Genomic DNA, 19,984 nt, shown 5'->3' on the forward strand with positions numbered 1-19,984 from the left:
AAGTCCCACACTGTCCCCATGTCCCTGGGTGTCCCCGTGTCCCCGCGATGGCGTTCAGGTCCCTCCTGTCCCCATGTCCCACACTGTCCCCATGTGTCCCCGGGTGTCCCCGTGTCCCCGTGATGGCATTTGGGTCCATCCTGTCTCTGTGTCCCACACTGTCCCTGTGTCCCACACTGTCCCCATGTCCCCAGGTGTCCCCGGGTGTCACCGTGTCCCCACGATGGCGTTCGGGTCCGTCCTGTCCCGTGTTGGTGGCCTCGGCCGGTTCCAGCTGCTCCAGACGTCCCTTCTGTCCGTCCCCATCCTGCTCATGGCCGCGCACAACCTGCTGCAGAACTTCACGGCTGCCGTCCCCCCGCACCGCTGCCGGGTCCCCAGTGTCCCCAGTGTCCCCCACGGTGTCCCCAGTGTCCCCAGTGCCGCCCCCGGCGTCCCCAGTGTCACCCCGGAGCCACCTGGACCCGTCTCCATTGGCACCCTGGGGGCTCCTGGTGGCATCTCAGCAGCTTCCAGTGGCACCTTGGGGACACCTGGTGACACCTTGAGGTCCCCCGATGGCACTTTTGGGTCCCCCAATGCCACCCTGGTGTCCCCCAACGCCACCCTGGGCTCCTGTCACCTCTACGTGTCCCCAGCCAATGGCAGCGGCGGCCCCGGGGGCACCGAGCCGTGTCCCGATGGGTGGGACTACGACCGCAGCATCTACGTGGCCACGATCGTCACCGAGGTGACACGGGGGACACGGGGAAGGGGACACGAGGGAGCGGGGGCCACTGAGAGCACGGGGGGACGGGGGGAGCTGTGCGGAGGTGGAACCATCTGGAGATGGAGGTGGAACCACAAGGAGACGGGATGATGGAGATGGAACCGTAAAGAGCTGGCGCGATGGAGATGGAGATGAAGGGACGGAGATGGAAGCGTCTGGAGATGGAACCATGAGGAGATGGAACCATCTGGGGAGGAAGGGATGGAGAGGGAGACTCAGAGGTGGGAGGGTGGGAACCGTATGGAGATGGATCCATAGGGAGATGGTGGGATGGAGATGGAGCTCGATGGAGATGGAGGTGGAACCCTCTGGAGATGGAACCATCTGGAGCTGGTGGGCTGGAACTAGAACCATGTGGGGCCAATGGGTCCATGGGGCCAATGAGCTGGAGCTGGTGGGACCGGGAGCCGGGGGGGACACACGGGTGGCCGGAGAGGCCCCCGCGTCCCCGTCCCCTCACACTGTCCCCATCCCCACAGTGGGACCTGGTGTGCGGCTACCGGCAGCTCCGCCAGATGGCCCAGTCCATCTACATGGCCGGTGTCCTGGTGGGCGCCCTGGTCCTCGGGGGCCTCTCCGACAGGTACCGCCCTCCCCGCGCCTCGGTTTCCCCACCTCCCAGTTGCTCCCAGTTCCCCCAGTCGCTGTGAGCGGGTCCCGTTGCAGGTTCGGGCGCAAGGCCCTGCTGCTCTGGTCCTACCTGCAGCTGGGGGTCATGGGCACCTGCGCGGCCTTCGCGCCCAACTACGCCGCCTACTGCGCCTTCCGCTTCGTCAGTGGGATGGCGCTGTCAGGCTTCGGGCTCAGCATCGCCTGCCTGGGTGAGGGACACGGGGGGGACACGGGGACATGGCGGGGGTGACACAATGGCCATGGAGAAGGGCGACCCAATGGCCATGGACAGGGATGACCCAATGGCCATGGGTGGAGACGTCACCATGGTCATGGATGTCACCATGGTCAAGGATGTCACCATGGTCAAGAAGAGGGACGTCACCATGGCCATGGTTGGGGACAACCCAATGGCCATGGTTGAGGATAACCCAATGGCCATGGCCAGGGATGACACAATGGCCATGGAAGGGGACAACCTAATGGCCATGGTTGGGGACAACCCAATGGCCATGGAAGGGGACAACCCAATGGCCATGGTTGGGGATGACCCAATGGCCATGGTTGGGGACAACCCAATGGCCATGGCCAGGGATGACACAATGGCCATGGAAGGGGACAACCTAATGGCCATGGTTGGGGACACCCAATGGCCATGATTGGGGACAACCCAATGGTCATGGCTGGGGACAACCCAACGGCCATGGACGTCCCCACGGCCATGGAAGGGGAAGTCACCATGGCCAAGAAGACCGACGTGGACCCGTGGAGGCCACCGGCTGTGTCACCGCGCCCCGAGGTGACCCCACATCCCCCCCTTGCAGTGGTGGAGTGGATCCCCACCCCCTACCGCGCCGTCATCGTGGCCGTCACCGGCTTCTCCTACACCCTGGGCCAGATCCTGCTGGCCGGGGTCGCCTACGCCGTCCCACACTGGCGCTGGCTCCAGCTCACCGTGTCCCTGCCCTTCTTCGGCTTCTTCTGCTGCTCCTGGTAGGACCCCGGGGGACACCCCTGGGGACACGGCCCGGGGGGCAGTTGGTCTCTCCGTGCCTCAGTTTCCCCCGATCGCCGGCAGGTGGGTGGCCGAGTCCGCGCGGTGGTTGGTCCTCTCTGGGAAGGCCGAGAAGGCCGTGAAGGTCCTTCAACGCGTGGCCAAGATCAACAGGAAGAAGGAGGAAGGGGAGAAGATCACGGTGGAGGTTTGGTGGCACCACGGGGTGGGTCGGGGCGGCATCGGTGTCCCCTCCCAACCCACCCCGTGTCCCCAGATCCTGAGGTCCAACATGAAGGAGGAGCTGGCGGCGCTCAAGTCGTCCTACACCGTGTCCGACCTGGTCCGGACCCCCGTGATCCGGCACATCTTCTGCTGCCTCTCCATCATCTGGTGGGGCCGGGGCCGGGACAGCGCGGGGGAGGGGAGGGGGCGTCGGGGTGGGGTGGTTGGTTGGATGGATGGTTGAGAAGATGGTTGGTTGGTTGGTTGGTTGGTTAGTTGGTTGAGAAGATGGCTAGTTGGTTGGTTGGGTGGTTGGTTAAGAAGAGGGTTGATTGGTTGGTTGGATGGTTGGTTGATCGAGAAGATGGTTGGTTGGTTGGTTAAGAACATGGTTAGTTGGTTGAGAAGACGGTTAGCTGGTTGGTTGGTTGGTTAAGAAGAGGGTTGGTTGGTTGGTTGGGTGGCTGGGTGGGTGGGTGTTGGTCCCACGACCCTCTTCCCCCCACCTGACCCCTCGTCCATGTGACGGTGACACCCCGGGGAGGTCGGTCACCCCACTCAAGGTCCATCTTCCCACCCCAGGTTCTCCATCAGTTTCTCCTACTACAGCCTGGCCATGGATCTCCAGAACTTCGGCGTCAGCATTTACCTCATCCAGGTGATTTTCGGTGCTGTGGACGTCCCGGCCAAGTTGGTGGTGACCGTGTCCGTTAGCTACGTGGGCCGGCGCGTGTCGCTCATGGTCGCACTCTTCCTGGCGGGGTTGGTCATCATCGCCAACATCTTTGTCTCCACAGGTGGGTGCAGGGGGACGTGGGGGATCTCAGCAGGACACATCCTGCTTGGGTCTTTGCCCATTGGTCCCTTCTCAAGATGCTGGGTGATGCACCTGCCCACATCTCCATCCATCCATCCATGTGTCCAACCATTCAACCATGTCTCCATCCAACCACCCATCCACATCTCCATCCATCCACCCTTCAACATCTCCAACCATCCATTGACATCTCCAACCATCCATTGACATCTCCAACCACCCATCCACATCTCCATCCATCCACCCATCCACATCTCCAACCACCCATCCACATCTCCAACCACCCATCCACATCTCCAACCACCCATCCACATCTCCATCCATCCACCCATCCACATCTCCATCCATCCACCCATCCACATCTCCATCCATCCACCCATCCACATCTCCAACCACCCATCCACATCTCCAACCACCCATCCATCCATCCATGTGTCCAACCTTTCAACCATGTCTCCATCCATCCATCCGTCCACATCTCCATCCATCCATCCATCCACATCTCCATCCATCCATCCATCCACATCTCCAACCACCCATCCACATCTCCATCCATCCACCCATCCACATCTCCATCCATCCACCCATCCACATCTCCATTCATCCATCCACATCTCCAACCACCCAGCCCCTTCTGCCCCGCCCCCCACGGTGTCCCTATGTCCCCGTGTCCCCCCCAGAGCTCCAGACGCTGCGCACGGCCTTGGCCGTCATCGGGAAGGGTTGTCTCTCCGCCTCCTTCAACTGCGTCTTCCTCTACACCACCGAGCTCTACCCGACCCCCATCAGGTACGTCCCCCCACCCCGGGGACACCCCCCAGGTTGTCCCCAGCGCCGCAGTGACCCCGTGGTGACGCCGCGGTGACCCCGTGGTGCCGCGCAGGCAGACGGGGCTGGGCTTCGGCAGCACCATGGCACGCGTGGGCGGCATCGTGGCGCCGCTGGTGAAGATGACGGAGGAGTATTACCCCTTCCTGCCGCCCGCCGTCTACGGGGTGGCCCCCGTGGTGGCCACCGTGGCTGCCGGGTTCCTGCCCGAGACGCTCAACATGCCGCTGCCCGACACCATCGAGGAGGTGGAGAGCAGGTGCGGGGAGACGGCGGCGGGTGGATGGAGATGGTGGTGGATGGATGGATGAAGGTGATGGTGGGTGGTTGGAGATGGACACAGAAGGATGGAGACGTGGATGGCGGGTTGGAGACGGGGACAGAAGGATGGGGACATGGGTGGGGGGTTGGAGACGGGGACGGAAGGACGGAGACGTGGATGGGTGGTTGGAGATGGGGATGGGTGGATGATGGTTTGATGATGATGGATGATGGTTGGTTGAAGGTCGGACAAAGGTTGGATGGTGGGTGGACAAAGGTGGGATGAGGAATGAAGGTTGGATGGTGGTTGATCGTCGGGTGAAGGTTGGATGATGCAGAGATAGTTGGGTGAAGTTTGGTCGAAGGCTGGATGAGGGTTCATGGTTGGATGATGGTTGGACAATGAATGAAGGTTGGATGATGGTTGGATGACGCAGAGATGGTCAGATGAAGTTCAGATGAAGACTGGCCGATGGTTGGCTGATGGACAATGCTTGGACGATGGTTGGATGATGACGATGGTTGGCTGATGGACGATAACTGGCTGATGGACGATGGTTGGACGATGGTTGGACGATAGACGATGGTTGGACGATGGTTGGACGATGGTTGGATGATAGACGATGGTTGCACGATGGTTGGATGATAGACAATGGTTGGCTGATGGTTGGACGATGGTTGGACGATGGTTGGACGATGGTTGGATGCCGACAGACGGACAGCTGGACGGACACGGTCCAATCGGGGCCATGTCCCCCTGCTGGTGGCTCCTCCCCCAGGGCCGGGCGGAAGAAGCCGGAGGAGCCCAAGGAGAAGATCCCGCTCCAGCCCCAGCCCCAGGACACCTGAGGGACACGGGGGGACACGCGGGGACACGGGGGGTACATGGGACCTGTCCCCACGGCCGGTGACACCGCGGGATGTGTCCTGGGGCAATAAAGCAGCTCTGGTGAGGACAACGGCTCGGGGTGATGTCTGAGGCCACAAGGCCACCACCAATGGGGTGACACCTCCAACCTTGTCCCCAAGGCCACCACCAATGGGGTGACACCTCCACCGTTGTCCCCAAAGCCACCACCGATGGGGTGACACCTCCAACCTTGTCCCCAAGGCCACCACCAATGGGGTGACACCTCCACCGTTGTCCCCAAAGCCACCACCAATGGGGTGATACCAAAGAACCTTGTCCCCAAGGCCACCACCAATGGGGTGACACCTCCACCGTTGTCCCCAGGGCCACCACGACGTCCCCAACCCCCCCAGGGCCACCTGCCCCTGGCTCCACGTCCCGCGTGTCCCTTGTTCCCTTCTTGTCCCCAGTCCCATCAAAAATTAACCCCCGGCCGGAGGATCCGGTGACCCGAGCGCGACCAACCCCGTCGGCGCCTTCCTGACACCTTTTGACCCAAAAGCACTAAAATTTAACCCAAAAAAAGGGCTGGCGAAGATCATTCGTTGACCTAAAAGCGCTAAAATTTAACCCAAAAAAGGGGCTGGCAAAGACCATTCATTGACCCAAAAGCGCTAAAATTTAACCCAAAAGAGGCCGGTGAAGACCCCAGCCAAGAGATGACCCCCCATTGTCTTTCTAAAGTGTCCCCATGAGCCGGATGTCCCCAAAAATCCACCTTTTTCCCTCAAAATAGTAGCGCTGGGTAATTAATTTTTTTTTTAAATGATAATTTTTCTAAAAATTGTAATTCTTTCTTTTTTCCCTGCCCCAGATTCATCCAGTTTTGCCCCATTTCGGGGGCTTTTTTTGGCGCCACAATGAGGAGACCCCCCCGGGGTTGGCTCTGGCCACCCCGTTGTCACACGGGGTGACCCCCATGGGCCCCATTGTCACATTTGGTGACCCCCATGGACCCCGTTGTCACCCTCGGTGGCCTCTCCTGGACACTTTTGCCCTTTTTCACTGGAAATTCACCCAAAAAAAAAAAAAAGCACAAAAAACCCCAATCTAAAAAGTCAAAGATTAACCCCAAACCCAACCATTGACCTGGTCATAGGATCCCATCGCCGGTCGTGGTGCGGCGAGGCCGGGAGCGCCAGGAAGGATTTTTGGGGTGAAATCCATCGGTTTTGGGTCGGGGGGGTGACGCCATGGCCTTCGCCGACCTGCTGGCGCGCGTGGGGGGGATGGGCCGGTTCCAGGTGGCCACTGTGGCCCTGTTGGCCATGCCCGCCCTCATGATGGCAAGTCACAACCTCCTGCAGAACTTCACGGCCGCCGGCGTCGCCCACCGGTGCCGGCTGCGCTGGGAGGACAACGACAACGACAACGGCACCGGCCTGGACGCCGGGGACCTGCTGAGGGTGTCGGTGCCACCGGGCGAGCGGTGCCGGCGCTTCGTGGCCCCGCAGTGGTGGCTCCTGGAGGCCAACGGGTCGGTGGCCAACGAGACGTGGCCCGAGACGGAGCCGTGTCGCGACGGTTGGAGATACGACCGCAGCGTCTTCAGCAGCACCATCGTCACTGAGGTACGGGGGGGGACGCGGGGCACCCAACGGCAACGGGAAGCAAGCGTTGGTGTCGCCACATCGGTGTCGCCACGCTGGTGTCACCACGTTGATGTCACCATGCTGGTGTCACCATGCTGGTGTCACCACGTTGGTGTCACCATGTCGATGTCACCACGCTGATGTTCTCCAACTGGAGCATCTTCCCAACCTTTGCTGGAGGAACTTGACGCTCTGAGAGCTCAGGAGGAGTAAAGGGGGGGACGTGGGGGTCAGTGGCCACCACCAAGGGGACAAAAAGGGACCAGGTAACACCTGGAAGGACCTTCAGACCACGGAGATGTTGGGAAGGTGGCATCTTGGTGTCGCCATTGGCTGAATGTCGGTTGCGTTGGGTCACCCCGACCCCCAGGGCCGGTTGTGGGGGCGGTTCTGGGGGTGTCCCCACACCGGGGGGGTCCCCACCTGTGTCCTTGTCCCCGCAGTGGGACCTGGTGTGTGGCCAGCGGGGGATGAAGCAGGTGGCCCAGTCGGTCTACATGGTCGGGGTGCTGCTGGGGGGCCTGGTCTTCGGGGGCCTCTCGGACCGGTGAGCTTCGGCCTCCTCCTCCTCGCCCCATCTTCCTCCTCTTCCTCCCCCTCTTCCTCCTCTTTTTTCTCCTCTTCTTCCTCCTGCTCTTCCTCTTTCTCCTCCTCCTCACCCTCTCTTCTTCCTCCTCTTCTTCCTCCTGCTCTTCCTCTTTCTCCTCCTCCTCACCCTCTCTTCTTCCTCCTCTTCTTCCTCCTCTCTTCTTTCTCTTCTTCCTCCTCCTCCCCTCCTCCTCTTCCCTCTTCTTCCTCCTCTCTTCTTTCTCTTCCTCCTCCTCCTCTTTCTCCTCTTTTTCTCCTCTTCCTCCTCCTCTTTTCATCCTCTTCCTCGTCCTTTCTCCTCCTCTTCCTCCTCCTCCTCACCGCTGCTCTTCCTCCCCGCCCGCAGGTTCGGCCGCCGCTCGGTGCTCAGCTGGTCCTACCTGCAGCTGGCGGCCATGGGGACAGCGTCGGCCTTCGCGCCCACCTTCCCGGCCTACTGCGCCCTGCGCCTGCTGACGGGAATGGCCTTCTCGGGCGTGGTGCTCAACAGCGTGTCGCTCTGTACGCGGCGCCGCCCGGCCCCGACCCTCCTCATCTTCTCTGTGTCTCCGCTCTTCTCCGTGTCTTCAATCTTCTCCATGTCTCCGCTCTTCTCCATGTCTCCGCTCTTCTCCATGTCTTCAATCTTCTCCGTGTCTCCGCTCTTCTCCACGCCCCTGCTTTTCTCCACCTCTTTGGTCTTCTCCATGTCTTGGCTCTGATCTTCTCCACAGCCCTGGTCTTCTCCACATCTTGTTTCTGGTTTTCTCTGTGTCTCTTTTCTTCTCCACATCTCTGGTCTTCTCCACCTCTTTGGTCTTCTCCACGTCTTGTCCCTGCTCTTCTCCACGTCTCTGACCTTCTCCATGTCTCTTTTCTTCCCCACATCTCTGTCCTTCTCCACATCTCTGGTCTTTGTGTCTTTGATCTTCTCCACATCTCTGGTCTCCACCTCTTTGATCTTCTCCATGTCCCAGTGTCCATGTCCCCGGTGTCCATGTCCCTGCTCTCCTCCATGTCCCTGGTGTCCATGTCCCTGCTCTCCTCCATGTCCCTGGTGTCCATGTCCCTGGTGTTCTCCATGTCCCAGTGTCCATGTCCCTGCTCTCCTCCATGTCCCGGTGTCCATGTTCCTGGTGTCCATGTCCCTGGTGTTCTCCACATCCCTGGTGTCCACGTCCCTGCTCTCCTCCATGTCCCGGTGTCCATGTCCCTGGTGTTCTCCACATCCCTGGTGTCCATGTCCCTGTTCTCCTCCATGTCCCGGTGTCCATGTCCCGGTGTCCACGTCTCGCTCTCCTGTTCCGTGTCTCCCCAGCTCTGGAGTGGATGCCGATGCGCGTGCGGGCACTGGTGGGCACCTTCATGGGTTACTGCTACACGGTGGGGCAGTTCCTGCTGGCCGGCATCGCCTACGCCGTGCCGGACTGGCGCTGGCTGCAGCTCACCGTGTCCCTGCCCTTCTTCATCTTCTTCTGCTACTCCTGGTGAGGAGGAAGGGAGCGGGGGGCAGAGATGGACGGATGGATGGAAAGAAGGTGCAAGGATGGATGGCTGATTGGAAGGCTGGAGGGTCAGAAGGTTGGACAGCTGGAGGGCTGGATGGAGAAGATGGATGGAGAAAGATGGAGAACTTGGATGGAGAAGGATAAATGGAGAAGAACGTGGATGGATGGAGAACGCGGATGGACAGAGAACATGGATGGATGGAGAGAAGGGTTAAGGATGGACAGAAGGTTGGATGGATGGTTGGATGGTCACAAGGTTAGACGGTCGAACGGTTGGGCGGTCGGACAGTCGGATGGTCAGACGGTTGGATGGTCGGACGGTCAGAAGGTTGGACAGTCAGAAGGTCGGATGGTTGGATGGTCGGATGGTTGGACGGTTGGACGGTCGGATGGTTGGATGGTTGGACAGTTGAATAGTCAGAAGGTTGGACAGTTGGATGGTTGGCTGAACCCAAGCCTGGTGAGATACCTGGAGGGACACCAGGAAGGTCCATCCCCAGTGGTGGGACCATCGTTGGCCCCGTGTCCCCCAGGTGGCTGACAGAGTCGGCCCGTTGGCTGGTGATGGTGGGGAGGTCCCAGCAGGCCCTGCGGGAGCTGCAGAAGGTGGCCAAGCTCAACGGGAAGAAGGAGGAAGGGGACAAGCTGGACATTGAAGTAAAAGGGGACGTCTCAGGGGGGCTGGTTGGGGGTGGTGACCCCCGTTATGACCCTCGGGTCAATGGTGGGGGGTCCCCAAACCCATCTGTCCCCCCAAACACCCATCCATCCCTGTGGACAACTGTCCATCTGTCTATCCAGCCCTCTCCATCATCTCCTCCACCTCCATCATCTCCTCCACCTCCTCCATTACCTCCATCATCTCCACCATCTTCATCTCCTCCATCATCTCCAATTCCTCCATCATCACCATCATCTCATCTCCATCATCTCATCCCCATCATCTCCTCCATTATCTCCATCTCCTCCATCTCCACCATCTCCCCGGTCCCCTCTCTGCTCCTCCCACCCCGCAAAGGAGCAGAGGAACCCCCCGTGTCCCCCCGTGTCCCCCCAGACCCTGCGCTCCCACATGCAGAAGGAAACGTCCTCGGCTGGGACGCGGCACTCGGTGCTCGACCTGGTCCGGACACCCGTCTTGCGCCGCATCTCCTGCTGCCTCTGCTTTGTCTGGTACGTCCGGGGGGACACTGGGGGCTCCTTGTCCTCTGCCCCAAGCTGCTCACCCACCTTTCCACGTCCTCCTCGGGAAGGGAAACTGAGTCACGGCGCAACACTCGGTCAACTCTTGGCCCGCACGTCCTCCAGGAAGGGACACGGGTCTCCCGGTTGGACGCCCCAGGTGACACTGGTGTCCCCCCACCTCAGGTTCTCCACCAGCTTCGCCTACTACGGCCTGGCCATGGACCTGCAGAACTTCGACTTCAACATCTACATCATGCAGCTGGTGTTCGGTGCCGTGGACGTGCCGGCCAAGCTGGTGTCCGTCCTCACCATCACCTTCGTGGGCCGGCGCTTCACCCAGTCGCTCGCCCTCATCTTGGCCGGTTTGGCCATCTTGGCCAACACCCTGGTGCCGCGAGGTGAGGGTCGTGGTGGTCACGGTGGCCCCTTGGTCTCCAGCACCGCCTGTAAGGACCAAACCAATGTCAACCCATTGAGAAGTTGGGTTATTTCAACCATTTGCCGGAAATCGCGGCGTTTTGGGGCCTCCCCTCCCCGTCCCCCATCGCCAACCCAAGCAGCGCCACCGCTGTGATGGTCGTGGTGGCCACGGTGGCCCGTTGGGTTGAGCCGGGGGTGGTGGCCGCGGTGGCCCCTTGGTCTCCAGCACTGCCTGGAAGGACCAACCCAACCTCAACTCAACCCATTAAGGAGTTGGGTTATTTCAACCATTTGCTGGAAATCGCGGCGTTTTGGGGCCTCCCCTCCCCGCCCCCCATTGCCAACCCCAGCGGCGCCGCCGCGGTGACGCCGTGTGTCCCCGCAGACCTGCGGACGCTCCGCACCGCGCTGGCCATCTTCGGGAAGGGCTGTTTGGCCGCGTCCTTCAACTGCGTGTTCCTGTACACGAGCGAGCTCTACCCGACCGTGATCCGGTGAGACCCACGTGGCGCTGGGGCGGCTGCGCCGGCACCGCCGGACGGCCCCTCAGCGCCCCCTGCTGTCCGCAGGCAGACGGGGATGGGCTTGGGCAACACTTTGGCGCGGCTGGGCAGCATCACGGCGCCGCTGGTGAAGATGGCGGGAGAGGCGTCCCCGGTGCTGCCGTTCATCATCTACGGCACGGCCCCGGTGCTGTCGGGGCTGGTGGCCGCGTTCCTGCCCGAGACCAGGGACAAGGCGCTGCCAGAGACACTGGAGGACGTGGAGGGGAGGTGGGACGGACGGACGGGGGGACGGACAGGGGGACACGGCGGGGGGTGGGATGTGGGGATGGAGGGAGGGAGGGTTGGACATGGGGATGGACGGATGGACGGACAGAGGGTTGGTGGGACCTGGGGATGGATGGATGGAGGGAGGGAGGGTTGGTTGGATATGGGGATGGACAGACAGATGGACAGAGGGTTGGTGGGACGTGGGGATGGACAAACAGATGGACAGAAGGTTGGTGGGACGTGGGGATGGACAGACGGATGGAGGGTTGGATGTGGGGATGGACAAACGGACAGTAGGACGATGAGCAGAGCAAGGGACAGACGAAAGGATGGACAGAGGGACAGACACGTCGATGGGGCAAGACGGGGGGGACAATGACACCAAAACTACCAGGAACACCCAACCCCCACCCAACCCCCACCCAACCCCCAGCCGCGGCCCCGCCCCAGCCCCTCCCCCACCCTCCGTGTGCCCCCAGGCCCCGCCCCCGCGAGGACGACGCCCAAACCCTCCAGGTGCCGCTTCGAGCTGGTGTCACCGCGGGGACCTCGTAGAGTCACCCCCCCCGGGGCCCCCAAATTCCACCCCCAGACCCCAAAATGATGCAGTGGGGGGGGGTTGTCCCCCCCCAATAAGACCCAAGTGACATCAGTGACATCGGCCACTGAGTGTCCCCCATGGAGGGGGGGGACAATGTCCCCTCCTCCCCCCTCCCCAGAAAAAAAAAAAACCCAACCCACTGGATTTTTTTTTTTCTGGAATAAAAAAAAGTTTTTAAAAGCAGAAAATGGTTCAAAGCGCCGGGGGGGGTGGGGGGAGGGGCGGGTTGTTTTCCCGGCCCGCGGGGGGCCCCGAACATCTGGCTTGTCCCACCCCCAACGTCAACACGGGCCCCGCGGGGGGACGGCGGCCTCGTGTCCCCCCCGCTGGCCCCTCCCCTCCCCCCCCGGGGCTGCTGGGGGGAGGCGGGACAGAGCAGGGGGACCCAGGCGTCCGGGGGGACCCAGGCGTCCGGGGGACCCTGAGGACCCACAGATCCTGGATATCTCCCCTGCCATGTCCCCATGTCTGTCCCCCGCCATGTCCCCATGTCCGTCCCTCCCCCTGTCCCCCCCGCTCCGCTGCCCCCGCCCCCCAGCCCAGGGTTCAAGGGGCTCCATTCGGGGTGGGGGGGTGGGGGGGCGGACGCACCCAAGGGTGTCACCGGTTGGGGACGTTTCGCGTCACCGAACCACAACGGGGGGCAAAGATCAAGGGGGTGGGGGGGCTTTAAATGGGGGCAGGGACAGGGAAGGGGGCGGGGCCGCGGGCAGAGGGACGAGGGAGCTGCCGGAGCCGGGACTGGGAGACACTGGGAGGAACTGGAGCCGTAACTGGGTGAGTGGACCAATCGGTGATCAATACCTTGATCGGGAGAGGCCAATGGACGCGCAGGAGGGAGGTCGAGGATCAATAGGCTGAGCAATGGAGAGAAAGATGGATCAACAGGAAGGTTACAGGTCAAGAGGTTGATCAATAGGGAGATTGAGATTGATACATTGATCAATAAAAGGATGATAAAGCAGTAGATTGAGATTAGAGATCAATAGATCAATCAATAGAAAGACTGATCAATAGGAGTATTATAGGCAAATTGACAGATAGATAAGAATCAATACATTGATCGATAAGATGATAAATCAATAAACTGATCGATAGAGCAATTGCTTGATCAAGAGAGAGCGACAGAGCAGTCAATCAATTGATGAAGATCCCAACATTGACTGATAGATTATGGGCCAATGGGTTGATCAATAGAGACCAATCGATTGATTGATCAAGAGGTTAAAGGTCAATAAATCGATCAATGGCCACCCCTAGGCCACCCCTTGGCCAGCCCTTGGTCACCCCTTGGCCAACCCTTGGCCACCCCTTGGCCAACCCTTGGTCATCCCTTGGCCAACCCTTGGTCACCCCTTGGCCACCCCTTGGTCACCCCTTGGCCACCCCTTGGCCACTCCTTGGCCACCCCTTGGCCACCCCTTGGCCACCCCTTGGCCACCCCTTGGCCAACCCTTGGCCATCCCTTGGCCAACCGCTGGCCACCCCTCCACCTCTCCTCCCCTCCCCGCCCTCAGCTGACCTTGACCTGGCCATGACCTTCGCGGAGCTGCTGGCGCAGCTGGGGGGGATGGGCCGGTTCCAGGTGGCCTACGTGGCCGCGCTGGCCGCGCCGCTGCTCATGCTGGCCAGTCACAACCTGCTGCAGAACTTCACGGCCGGCGTCCCCGAGCACCACTGCCGGCCCCGCGCCGTGGCCAACACCAGCGCCGGGGACGTCCCGCTCGTCGTCACCATCCCCCGCGACGGGCGCCAGCGGCCCCAGCGCTGCCGGCGCTTCGTGGAGCCCCAGTGGGGCCTCCTGGGGGGCAACGGCAGCAGCAACGGCAGCGCGGCCACCGAGCCATGTCGCGACGGGTGGACCTACCGCGACGGCGCCTTCGCCCGCACGGTTGTCACCGAGGTCCGGGGGCATCCGGGGAGGGGTCCGGGGGGGTCGGGGACCCAGGCGTCTGGGGGGTGACGCCGCTGTCCCCCCGGTGCCAGTGGGACCTGGTGTGCGAGGCCAAGGCCCTGCGGGACGTGGCCCAGGCTGCCTACATGGGCGGGGTCCTGCTGGGCTCTGCCCTCTTCGGGGTCCTGTCCGACAGGTACTGGGGGAACTGGGGGAACTGGGAAGGGAAAAGTGGAGGGGTAGGGGCAGGGATGTCCTCTCCAACAGGTACTGGGGGAACTGGGAGGAACTGGGAGGAACTGGAAAGGGGTGGGGATGGGGATGTCCTCTCTGAGAGGCACTGGGAGGAACTGGGAGGTACTGGAGGGAACTGGGATGAATTGGGAGGAACTGGGAGGAATTGGGAGAAACTGGGAGGAATTGGGAGAAACTGGGAGGAATTGGGAGAAACTGGGAGGAATTGGGAGAAACTGGGAGGAGGAGAAGGGGAGAGGCATCTTGTGTCCCCATCCCAGTGCTCCCAGTTCCCCTCTCCCAGTGCTCCCTGTGCCCTGTGCCCCCCCACCCAGTGCTCCCAGTGCTCCCAGTGCCCCCTCCCAGTGCTCCCAGTGCCCCCCCACCCAGTGCTCCCAGTCCCCCCTCCCAGTGCTCCCAGTGCCGTGTCCCGCAGGTGGGGGCGCCGGCTGGTGCTGAGCTGGTGTTACCTGCAGCTGGGGGTGTCGGGGATGGTGACGTCGGTCGCCCCCACCTTTGTCACCTACTGTCTGTGCCGCTGCCTGGGGGGCCTGGCCATGGCGGGGGTGTCACTCAACTCAGCCTCGCTCTGTGAGTGGGGACATGGGGACACTGGGGGGACCTGGGGACACCGGGGGGACATGGGGACAAGGGGAGGCGTCTGGTCCCACCACCAGTAACCTTAGAGGGGACCCAGTCTCCTCCCAACCCATATGAGGGTCCCAGTTCTCCCAGTTTGGCCCCATTGACCCTTGAGATGACCCAAACTCCAACTGTTGACCCAAACTCCAACCGTTGACCCAAACTCCAACCGTTGATGGTTGGGCTGACCAAACAACCAACCGTTGACCCAAACTCCAACCGTTGATGGTTGGGTTGACTCAAAATCCAACCACTGACCCTTGGGATGACCCAAACTCCAACTGTTGACCCAACCTCCAACCATTGACAGTTGGGTTGACCAAACAACCAACCATTGACCCAACAAGCAACCGCTGACCCTTGGGATGACCCAAACTCCAACTCTTGACCCAAACTCCAACCATTGACATTTGCGTTGACCAACTAACCAACCATTGACCCTTGGGATGACCCAAAATCCAACCCTTGACCCTTGGGATGACCCAACCTCCAACCGTTGCCCCCCGGGAGCTCACGGTGACCCCCGTTTCCCGGCAGGCATGGAGTGGATCCCCACGGGCGCCCGCGCCGTGGTCGGCACCATCAACGGCTACTGCTACACGCTGGGCCAGTTCGTGCTGGCGGGCGTGGCCTTCGGGCTCCCCGACTGGCGCCGGCTCCAGCTCGTCGTCTCCCTCCCCTTCTTCCTCTTCTTCCTCTACTCCTGGTACGGGGGGACCCAGGCATCCGGGGGGACCCAGGTGTCCGGGCAGCCGCCCTGCCCCCACCCCACTGGATTTTAGGGGGTCCTGAGGGGCCCTTGCGGGGGGTGGGGACACCTGGGTCCTCAGTGGGTGGTGGGAGGTGGAGGGTGGGAGAAGGGACCCACCCCTGGACGCCTGGGTCCCTCCTGAACTCCTGGGTCCCTCCCGGATGCCTGGGTCCCTCCCGCACTCCTGGGTCCCCCCTGCACTCCTGGGTCCCTCCCGAACAACTGGGTCCCCCCTGCATTCCTGGGTCTCTCCCTGCACTCCTGGGTCCTTCCCTGCACTCCTGGGTCCCCCTGAATTCCTGGGTCCCCCCCGAACTCCTGGGTCCCCAGGCTGCTGCCCGAGTCCGCGCGCTGGCAGGTGATCTCAGGGAGACCCGACCTGGCCCTCAAGGGGCTTCGCAAAGTCGCTCGTGTCAACGGGAGGAGGGACGAGGGTGACAAGCTCAGCCCGGAGGTGACGGGGGGGCTGCCCCCCCACCCCCCAAATGACCCAGATCCCCTTGAGCCCCCCGAACCCCCCAGACCATCCTGATCCCCCCCAAATCCCTCTGCTCCCAGCTGGATCCCCCCAAATCCCTCCCAACCCCTCAGATCCCCCTAAATCCCCCCCCAGATCCCCTCAATCTCCCCCCCCCATCACCTGGATCCCCCCAATCCCCCCCCAACCTCTCGGATCCCCCCTTGAGTTCCCCAATCCCCCCAGATCCTTCCCAGATCACTTGGATCCCCCATTCCTCAGATCCCCCCAGATCCTCCCCAAATCCCCCCCACACCCCACCCCCAGTTCCCCCCCACATCTCCCCAATTCCCCCCCCGGATCCCCCCCAGATCCCACCCCCAATTCCCCCAATTTCCTCCCTTGCCCCCAGACCCCCCAACTCCCCGTGTCCCCCCAGGTGCTGCAGGGTCTGGGGGTCCCGGGGGTCCCCGGGGGGGCCATAGCTGCCCTGATCCGCAGCCCCGGGATCCGCAGGGTGAGCGGCGGCGTCGCCTGCGTCTGGCAAGTGATTCAGGGCCAAAACCCGGCTTTTTGGGGAAAAAACACATTTTGGGGGGAAAAATCCACCATTTTGAGGGTGAAAACCCGCCTTTTTGAGGGTCCAAACTCACCTCTTCGGGGGCCAAAATCCACCTTTTGGGTCCCAACTCATATTTTGGGAGCCAAAATGAACCTTTTTGGGGATGTCTCACCTTTTTAAGGGTCAAAATCCACCTTTTGGGTCCCGAAGCGGCCGTTGTCGGCGCCCTCTGGGTGGCGGGTTCTGAGCGGAACTGTGGGGTTTCGGGGCAGGTTCTCCACCAGCTTCGCCTATTACGGGCTGGCCATGGACCTGCAGGGCTTCGGCGTGGACGTGTACGTGAGCCAGCTGCTCTTCGCCGCCGTGGACGTGCCGGCCAAGTTGGCCTCGGCCGTGGCCGTGACACGGTTGGGCCGGCGCGTGGCGCAGGGCGGCTCCTTGGCGCTGGCCGGGGGCTGCATCTTGGCCAACGTCCTGGTGCCCAACGGTGGGTGGAGGACAATGGGGTGGGGGTTGAAGGACAATGGGATGGAGAGATAAAGGAGAATGAGATGGAGGACAATGGGATGGAGAATGATGGAAGATGATGGGATGGAGAGATGATGGGGTGGAAGATGATGAGGGGGTGGAAGATGATGAGGGGGTGGAAGATGATTGAGGGGGTGGAAGATGATTGAGGGGGGTAGAAGATGAAGGACGATGGGATGGAGGATGATGGGATGAAGAGATAAAAGACAATGGGATGGAGGGATGAAGGACAATGGGATGGAAGACAACAGGATGGAGGGATGAAGGACAATGGGATGGAAGACAACGGGATGAAGAACAATGGGCTGGAGGATGCGGGGTCACTGGTGGCACTTGGGCCACCCTTTGGTGGGTCCCCAAGACGTTGGGGCTGAGGTGCCACCTCCCACCCGCGTCACAGAGCTGCAGACGCTGCGCTTGACTTTGGCCGTCATCGGGAAGGGCTCCTTGGCCGCCTCCTTCAACTGCGCCTACATCTTCACCGGGGAGCTCTTCCCCACCATCATCAGGTGGGTGGGGTCACCCATGGTGGGGGTCACCTGCGGTGGGCAGGGTCACCACATCCCAATCTCTGCCCACCCAACCACTCATCCAGCCATGAACCAACCAACCATCCAACCAACCATCCAACCCACCAACCATCCATCCAACCACCCACCCACCCATCCAGCTGTCCAACCAACCATCCACTCAACCAACCATTCGACCCATCAGCCAACCAACCCGCCAACTGATCAACCCATTCATCCAACCAACCACCCAACCATCTTCTCAACCATCCAACCAACCATCCATCCACCCAACCAACCGTCCAATCAGCCACCCAACCATCCATCCATCCAACCAATCAACCTGCCAACCAATCAACCCCCATCCAACCATCCCACCATCCAACTATTCACCCAACCAACCAACAATTCAACCCATCCAACCAGCCACCCAACCATCCACTCGACCAACCAATCAACTTACTCAACCATCCATCCATCCAACCAATCAACCCACCCAACCAAACTGTCCAACCAGCCACCCAACCATCCACTCAACCAACCAACCAACCGTTCATCCACCCAAGCAATCAACCCATCCAACCAATCAACCCACCCAACTAACTGTCCAACCAGCCACCCAACCATCCACTCAACCAACCAATCAACCCACCCAACCGTCCATCCATCCAACCGATCAACCCATCCAACCAATCAACCCACCCAACCGATCAACCCATCCAAACCAACCGTCCACCTTCTCACCCCCCCGGTTCGGCCCCCGCGGCGGCGCAGGCAGACGGGGCTGGGGCTGGGCGGCACCCTGGCGCGCGTGGGCGGGATGGTGGCCCCGCTGGTGCGCGTGGCGGGCGACGCGGCCCCCGCGCTGCCCCCCGTCATCTACGGGGCCGCCCCCGTGCTCTCGGCCGCCGTCACCCTCCTGCTGCCCGAGACGCGCAACGTCCCCCTGCCCGAGACCCTGCGCGACGTGGAGACGCGGTGAGGAGCCCGAGCTCGGGGAAAACGCAGTGGGCAAGAAGGGACCGAGAGTTTGGGGAAAAATGGGGGGTTTGGGGCAAGAAGGGACCAAGACTTTGGGGAAAAACAGGGGGGTTTGGGGCAAGAAAGCACTGAGAGTTTGGGGAAAAACAGGGGGGTTGGGGCAAGAAAGGACCAAGAGTTTGGGGAAAAACGGGGGGTTTGGGGCAAGAAAGGACCAAGAGTTTGGGGAAAAACGGGGGGTTTGGGGCAAGAAAGGACCGAGAGTTTGGGGTGAAGAGAAAGAATTTTGGGGCAAGAAGGGACCCAGATTTTAGGGCAAGAAGGGATGAAGTTTTGGGGGTGAAGAACAGAGGGTTTGGGGCAAGAAATGACCAAGAGTTTGGGGTGAAGAACTGAGGGTTTGGGGTAAGAAGGGATGAAGGTTTTGGGCGGAGTTGACCAATGTTTTGGGGTGAAGAGCAAGAGTTTTGGGTCAAGAAGGGACCAAGATTTTAGGGCAAGAAGGGATGAAGGTTTTGGGGTGAAGACCAGAGGCTTTGGGTCAAGAAGGGACAAAGATTTTGGGGTGAAGACCAAGAGTTTTGGGGCAAGAAGGGAAGAAGGTTTTGGGATGAGAAAGCATGAATTTTTGGGGTGAAGACCAGAGGTTTTGGGTCAAGAAGGGATGAAGGTTTTGGGGTGAGAAGGGACCAAAATTTTGGGGTGAAGACCAAATGTTTTGGGGTGAAAAGGGATGAAAGTTTTGGGGTGAAGACCAGGGGTTTTGGGTCAAGAAGGGACAAGGGTTTTGGGGCGAGAAGTGACGGTTTTGGGTCCTGGCAGAGCCGGTCACCTCAAGGACGACGATGCCACCATCACCGTCCCCCTGAGCGTCACCAGGGCCTGAGGGGGCTGCGATTTATTTAATAAACTTTATCAAAACACCGTTTTTTTATATCAAACCAAGGGGACCCAGGCGTCTGGGACACCCCCCCAGCCCAATTAGCTTAATGAGGATTAATTTCCCCAAATCATTACCCGGACGCCTGGGTCCTGATCCTCCAGCTCCGGCCTTTGCCCTAATCCGGCTGATTTGGCTGAAAAATAAAGTCGCAAAAAAAGATTAATTTTCATGTCACGCCGAGGGCCGAAAGCCCCTAATTGGGGAGATTTTACCCCAAAAACGAGGCCACGGTCTCGGTAACAGTCGTCTCAGCCTAGAACCAAAATTGCAGGTTTTTTACCTCAAAAAGCAGGGTGGGAAAACCTCAGTATCAGCGCTCGGAGAAGCCACGTAAAAGCACCGAAATTGCGGGTTTTTACCCCAAAACCCAGGGTGACAGCCCTCAGTAACAGCCCTCACAAAAGCACCAAAATTGGGGGAT

At 60.9% G+C, this 19,984-nt stretch overlaps 2 protein-coding genes across 2 annotated transcripts; both read left to right on the forward strand.

Annotated features, from left to right (window-relative positions):
• The first annotated feature begins 223 nt into the window (after window positions 1-223).
• On the forward strand, window positions 224-12,016 carry LOC136002836 (solute carrier family 22 member 23-like). The gene is made up of 18 exons (XM_065658078.1): window positions 224-730; window positions 1,249-1,352; window positions 1,436-1,590; window positions 2,206-2,374; window positions 2,460-2,768; window positions 3,183-3,397; window positions 4,098-4,206; window positions 4,301-4,504; window positions 6,603-6,987; window positions 7,452-7,555; window positions 7,943-8,097; window positions 8,894-9,062; window positions 9,617-9,740; window positions 10,141-10,256; window positions 10,452-10,666; window positions 11,074-11,182; window positions 11,258-11,461; window positions 11,941-12,016. Exons 1-18 carry the CDS (start codon window positions 224-226, stop codon window positions 12,014-12,016), a joined length of 3,429 nt encoding a protein of 1,142 aa, XP_065514150.1.
• A 763-nt stretch (window positions 12,017-12,779) lies between these two features.
• Window positions 12,780-19,506, forward strand: SLC22A6 (solute carrier family 22 member 6). The gene is made up of 11 exons (XM_065658084.1): window positions 12,780-12,844; window positions 13,566-13,965; window positions 14,049-14,152; window positions 14,627-14,781; window positions 15,370-15,538; window positions 15,914-16,037; window positions 16,480-16,583; window positions 16,875-17,089; window positions 17,531-17,639; window positions 18,414-18,617; window positions 19,443-19,506. Exons 2-11 carry the CDS (start codon window positions 13,597-13,599, stop codon window positions 19,504-19,506), a joined length of 1,617 nt encoding a protein of 538 aa, XP_065514156.1. The 5' UTR covers window positions 12,780-12,844; window positions 13,566-13,596.
• The last annotated feature ends 478 nt before the right edge of the window (window positions 19,507-19,984 follow it).

This window comes from Caloenas nicobarica, unplaced genomic scaffold (assembly GCF_036013445.1).
Source record: "Caloenas nicobarica isolate bCalNic1 unplaced genomic scaffold, bCalNic1.hap1 Scaffold_509, whole genome shotgun sequence".
Taxonomy (NCBI): Eukaryota; Metazoa; Chordata; class Aves; order Columbiformes; family Columbidae; genus Caloenas; species Caloenas nicobarica.

Coding starts and splice junctions, on each gene's coding strand:
- SLC22A6 (XM_065658084.1), top strand. CDS start 13,597: ATGACCTTCGCGGAGCTGCTGGCGCAGCTGGGGGGGATGGGCCGGTTC. Junction 13,966..14,048: donor CCCGCACGGTTGTCACCGAG/GTCCGGGGGCAT, acceptor CCCCGGTGCCAG/TGGGACCTGGTGTGCGAGGC. Junction 16,584..16,874: donor GGCGGCGTCGCCTGCGTCTG/GCAAGTGATTCA, acceptor GTTTCGGGGCAG/GTTCTCCACCAGCTTCGCCT.
- LOC136002836 (XM_065658078.1), top strand. CDS start 224: ATGGCGTTCGGGTCCGTCCTGTCCCGTGTTGGTGGCCTCGGCCGGTTC. Junction 1,353..1,435: donor CTCGGGGGCCTCTCCGACAG/GTACCGCCCTCC, acceptor GTCCCGTTGCAG/GTTCGGGCGCAAGGCCCTGC. Junction 4,505..6,602: donor ATCGAGGAGGTGGAGAGCAG/GTGCGGGGAGAC, acceptor GGGTCGGGGGGG/TGACGCCATGGCCTTCGCCG.